This window comes from Rhinopithecus bieti, unplaced genomic scaffold (genome assembly GCF_001698545.2).
Source record: "Rhinopithecus bieti isolate Rb0 unplaced genomic scaffold, ASM169854v2 scaffold_10614, whole genome shotgun sequence".
Lineage (NCBI taxonomy): Eukaryota > Metazoa > Chordata > Mammalia > Primates > Cercopithecidae > Rhinopithecus > Rhinopithecus bieti.
The window spans coordinates 404,640-410,152 of NW_016806893.1; the positions used below are offsets into that span (position 1 = coordinate 404,640).

The following is a 5,513-nucleotide window of genomic DNA, read 5'->3' on the forward strand; positions in this document are numbered from 1 at the left end:
AAAAAAAAAAAAAAAGAAGAAGAAATTAATTTCCTAATTCAAACCCCTATCATTGTAAAATTCTTGCCTTTGGTTTATATGGGTATATTCTTATTCAGTGTCTTACTTAGCATATAGTTGTGATTTCTCTGTTCATTTCCACATCGTTAACTACCTTTACTTTCAATCATAAATATACAGAAAAATAAAATTTCATTTCAATATAAACATAATATTATGTGCAAACGCCTCAGTAAATGTTTATTATCTGTAGCAAATATTCCTGAAATCAGTTAGATAACAGGCTACCAATTTTTCCAAAAGTGTGCTGGATAACACCTGAGTTGTCAATAATTAACATATATTTGAATCAGTTATTTTCTTAAAGAAAATTTCTATTAAAACAAGGGTCAACATTACTTCACATAATGGGTTACGAAACATAAAATGATTCACAAATAAATGAACACAAATGAGATACTCTACAAAAATACCATTAAACATAAATCAGCAGGGGAAGCAATTTGTATTTGAAATCATCTTAAGAATTACCTTTTAACAGTACAATAAATTCTAACTAATAACCAATACTCACTATGAATCCCAACAATGAGATATTTACAGGCCAAAAATGGCCATAAAAATAAGATTCTATAAAGCATTTGGAAGGTAGCACTGTAAGTGGTGAGACAGCACAGTGTAGCAGAGCAATTTTTTAAAAACTATTGTTTTGGCTATGGATTCCTTTTTCCTACCCTGTTTCTCCTGTCCCACTAACCACCCCTGTCATTTTTAGAAGCTAGATTAGAACCTAGAATCTGCTACTTACTACTGAGGATATATATCCAGGTTTATTTATTAGCTTGGCAAATCATTTAACTTCAATTTTTTTACATGTAAAGTAGAGATAACATCTAAATTACAAAGTTACTGTAAAGTTTAAGTGAAATAATATATTTGAATGTTCCTTAGCTTAGTACCTGCTTAATAAGTGATAAAGGTAAACTTAAAAACATAGACACATAAAAACATAAATGCTTACTAATTACTGTGGAAGTATATACAATATGACAAATATTTAAGTAGAAAAAACAAGTTTTCTAAGGTAGGAAAACAGGTCGAATGGTATTATAGGGGTACTTAAAATAATAACTATCATCACCTCTACTATATACAGGACCCCCTGCTTTGCATTTTACAGAATTATCTTATTTCACTCTCACAACTCATTAAGATACTTATTACCAGTTTCCAACAAAATGGAATAAAATCCAATAAAATCCTGACTAGACTGTAATTTCAACATAGAGATCTTGTCTGTTTTATTCATGATCACCTCACAGATGGCCTAATGGATGGTAGGCTCTCAAAAATACGTATTTGCCTGGGCACATTGGCTCACGCCAGTAATCCCAGCACTTTGGGAGGCTGAGGCGAGCAGACTGCCTGAGCTCAGGAGTTCAAGACCAGCCTGGGCAACATGGTGAAACCCCATCTCTATTAAAAATACAAAAAATTAGCCGGGCGTGGTGGTGCGTGCCTGTAATCCCAGCTACTTGGGAGGCTGGGGCAGGAGAATTGCTTGAATCTGGGAGATGGAGGTTGCAGTGAGCCAAGATTGTGCCACTGTGCTTCAGCCTGGGCAACAGGGTGAGACTCTGTATAAAAAAATAATAATTATATATGTATGTGTATGTGTGTATATACACATATATACACACATATATGTATGTATATATATATTCGATGGATGGGTGGATGTTGAAGGGAAAAGTTAGTTGCTAAGGTAACATAGTAAATGATGATGTCTGGATGTAAGTCTGAGTCTGGCTAACTCCAAGCCCATGCTTTTAGTTAGTATATCTGAATCTTACAAGGGTTCCATGAAATACATGGATTACTGGGAATAACTAAGTAAGAGCATTACGGAAAGCTAGAATTCAATGACTGTTATAGACACAGTCTCTAAGTAGTATCAACGGTAGAAATAGAGTAATTTTTAAAACGAACAAATGGTATATTGAGTAGAATTGCTGAAAAAAGACTAAATGGTTAAAAGAACATAAGAAGGTGATCTTGGAATCACGAAGTATAAGGAACCTAGCAAAGGGTCTTTTAAGTAAACAGTACAGAACGTGATTCTGATCTGAAATACATGAAAAGTCCCAAAGAAGACTGAAACAAATGGCTAGAATAATAAATTTAATAATACAGCTGATTTAAAGAAGTAGCATGGTGTTGGGTGGAAAAAATTTCAGTTACAACTACAGAGATGGGAGAAGATCATGATCTGTCAATCTACTAAGAGTGGAAGTAATTAGTAAAATGAATAATATGAAGGGGAAAGCATCCAAATTAGAAAGGGGTCAAATCTGCAGGCTAAGAAATAATAAGAGAATAATCATTTCTCAGTGGCTGCTTATTCCTAATTGGGGTAGCCAGCCACATAGAAAGAAGTGTAGCTACAGAAAAACACTTCCTATATAAATTTAAGTAATATAAGGCATTAACTCCATGAACTTAGTGATGAGCCATTAAAACCACAGGATCTTTTAGAAATAATAAAGAACTTAACTGAGGGGGACAGTTCAGAGAAAAAAGCTTTATGAGGGGGTCATGAGAGTACACTGAAAGGTTAAACAGTAGCTTATACCTACTTTTATTTTATTAATTAGTGGTCAAGATTCCTGAACTTTCTCGATTCTTCTTCATGTACATTTACTTACATGTCTAGGTAGTAACCATTTCACAAAATTCTAGACACATATGCCCAAATTCACTGAAGTATGCTCTATTTTTAGTCTCTTCAGAGAGACTAAAATCTCTTTAGCAATAGTTGATTACCCTGGTCCTTTCAAACAAAACAAACCAGAAGTCAGCAAATTTTTATAACATCGTTATCACTGACAAAAGGCGTCCCACAGAATAAACTACTTAGGAGGTGAAGCCAACAGACACTGCTACCTATTGATTTCCTCTTATTGTGAATCACTTACCTAAGCAGTTTATGACCATTTGTTGTAGCAACTTCAGCAAGGCTTGTTAGAATCTTTAGGTACTGACTTTCACTTTGCTGAGACAAATGCTCCAGAACTTGCCGTAACTAAATTTTTTTATGAATAAAAACAATGTGATTACATGGTAATCCATTAAATCTTATTAAACAATTAAGTACTTATTAATTATCTTAAAGCCAATTAGTCTAAATCAAGTCTTTTAGTTATTCTGCCTTGCCTAAGTTTAAAAGCTAATATAGAGATATGATGATACACAATAAAATATTTGTTGAAAATCACCCAGTTACAAAACAATAGTAAATATAGATAGAATTTTAAAAACACCAAGTATAGTTTCGGAAATTTAATTCTAAACCTCTAAAATAAAAGAGAAATTTAGAGCAATTTTTCTAAGACTTAAACTATCACAAACACATAGCTGAGTAAACTAGTGGTTACCAATCATAATGATATTCCTCCACAGAGTCTTTTCCTCTTGCCATGGGAACTTTTTTTTTTTTTTTTTTTTTTTTTTTAAAGACAGAGCATCACTATATCGCCCAGGCTAGAGTGTAGTGGGCAGAGACACGATCTCGGCTCACTGCAGGCTCAACCTCCTGGGCTTAATCCCTCCTCCCAGCTCAGCCTCCCAAGCAGCTCGGACTACAGACGCATGCCACTACATTTAGCTAATTTTTGTAATTTTTTTTTTAAGAGACTGTGTCTTTGTTGCACAAGCTAGTCTCAAACTCCTGGGCTCAAGCAATCCACCCACCTCAGCCTCCCAAAATGCTGGAATTACAGGCGTGATACCACACCCAGCCTATTCTAGTTATCTTAAGGAGAGACCAAAGACCCATAGGGCAGAAGATTTATATGGCCAAATATTAGCAAAAACTATATTAATTATTATCTAACTCATACTTATCCTATAATGCAGATAAGCTAATTATTAAGATATTTGTGACAATAAGCAAAATTACTAAGCTAAGCACATTTGTAAAATGTCATATATGCTAAGCAGAAATAAAGTGTCTTCATTTACAAGCTACTAGCACAAATACATTACCATGTTTTCTCGGAGGTCTTCATTCTGTGTCATTTGAATAATAGTCTGAAAAAGCCTTGGGTGATATTGAATTAATACTTCACAAGTCTCTCCATATCCACCCTAAAACAAGACTTAAAATTATTCAGGTTTAAAACAGTCCCTTTTAAAGTTCATATTCTTCACACAATAAAATCTTTGCACCTACCCTTTCATTGAAAAAAATAATTATTTTACCACTCCAGTTTCTCTTATAAAGATAAGGGGCTGAGAATATAAATTAAAAACATACCTGTACACATAAATCCAGAGGAGTTACTCCATTTTTATCTGGCAGATATTTGGCTCCTCGTAGTAGTAGAATCTGTGCTGTATCTCTCTGACCATGACTGTGTAGAAACAGAAACAAGTTAAAAATACAATCTTTTAAAAGTCTTTCTCTATGAATTATGGATAGTTAATATGAGTCAATGAAGACTAACAATTTTAAAAATTAAGACAAGAGGATGTTAAACACATGCTCACAATCAGAAAAACTTCTCTCAAAGTTAAGCCATGCTTTCACTATGTAGACCAGAAAGTGACCTATTAAATTTTAGAATTGAATTTGTGTCACATTTCCTAAAATAGGCATAATATTTTGGGGATAAGTAACTACTACTCAGCCTTCTGCTTAATTTTTTTCTTACATTCACTTCCTAATCCCTCTCTCCACCTTAACTTGACCATTTGCAACTTTAGCCTCACCTTCTTCCTACCACACACATCCAAGTCTCTACGCTTCTTAATCCAAAAGAACCTCAAGAGTCAAAACAAGAGTACATTTTATGGCACACTTGTAATAAGTTGAAAAAAAAAATTTAAAACAAAGGAAAGAGAAAAGTAAAACCAATGGAAGAGAATCTGGGGAAAAAGGGAACATGAAGTGGGGTTATTAGCCAAAAATACTATCTAGTTTTTGACCTTCATTTTACCAACCCACTCAGTTTGGCTTCTGCAGATAGGTATTCAATCTGTCCTCGAATGAACTCTTCTATCCACATGCCTCATTCCCTGATTGCTCTCTCTTGTAGAAATAGAACTGGTAACTATCACTCCAGGGAAATTAATGTTAACGGCTGATTCTTCAGAAATGCCCAGGGCCAGGCATGGTGACTCATGCCTGTAATCCCAGCACTTTGGGAGGCCAGGGTAGGTGGATCACCTGGGGTCAGGAGTTCCAGACCAGGCTGACCAACATGGTGAAACCCCGTCTCTATTAAAAATTCAAAATTAGCTGGGCGTGGTGGCAGGCGCCTGTAATCCCAGCTACTTGGGAGGCTAAGGCAGGAGAATCACTTGAACCCAGGAGGTGGAGGTTGCAGTGAGCCAAGAATGCCCAATTGTACTCCAGCCTGGGTAACAAGAGCGAAACCCTGTCAAAAAAAGAAAGAAAGAGAAAAGAAAGAAAAAAAAAGGGAGGGGAGGGGAGGGGGGGAGAGAGAGAGAGA

At 35.2% G+C, this 5,513-nt stretch overlaps 1 protein-coding gene across 1 annotated transcript in view; it reads right to left on the bottom strand.

The window, feature by feature from the left end:
* The window catches only part of HACE1 (HECT domain and ankyrin repeat containing E3 ubiquitin protein ligase 1), a 218,603-nt gene that overhangs the window by 60,537 nt on the left and 152,553 nt on the right, over positions 1-5,513 (bottom strand). The window contains 3 exon segments of the mRNA XM_017878558.1: positions 2,976-3,082; positions 4,045-4,146; positions 4,316-4,412. Coding sequence (XP_017734047.1) covers positions 2,976-3,082; positions 4,045-4,146; positions 4,316-4,412 — 306 coding nt within the window.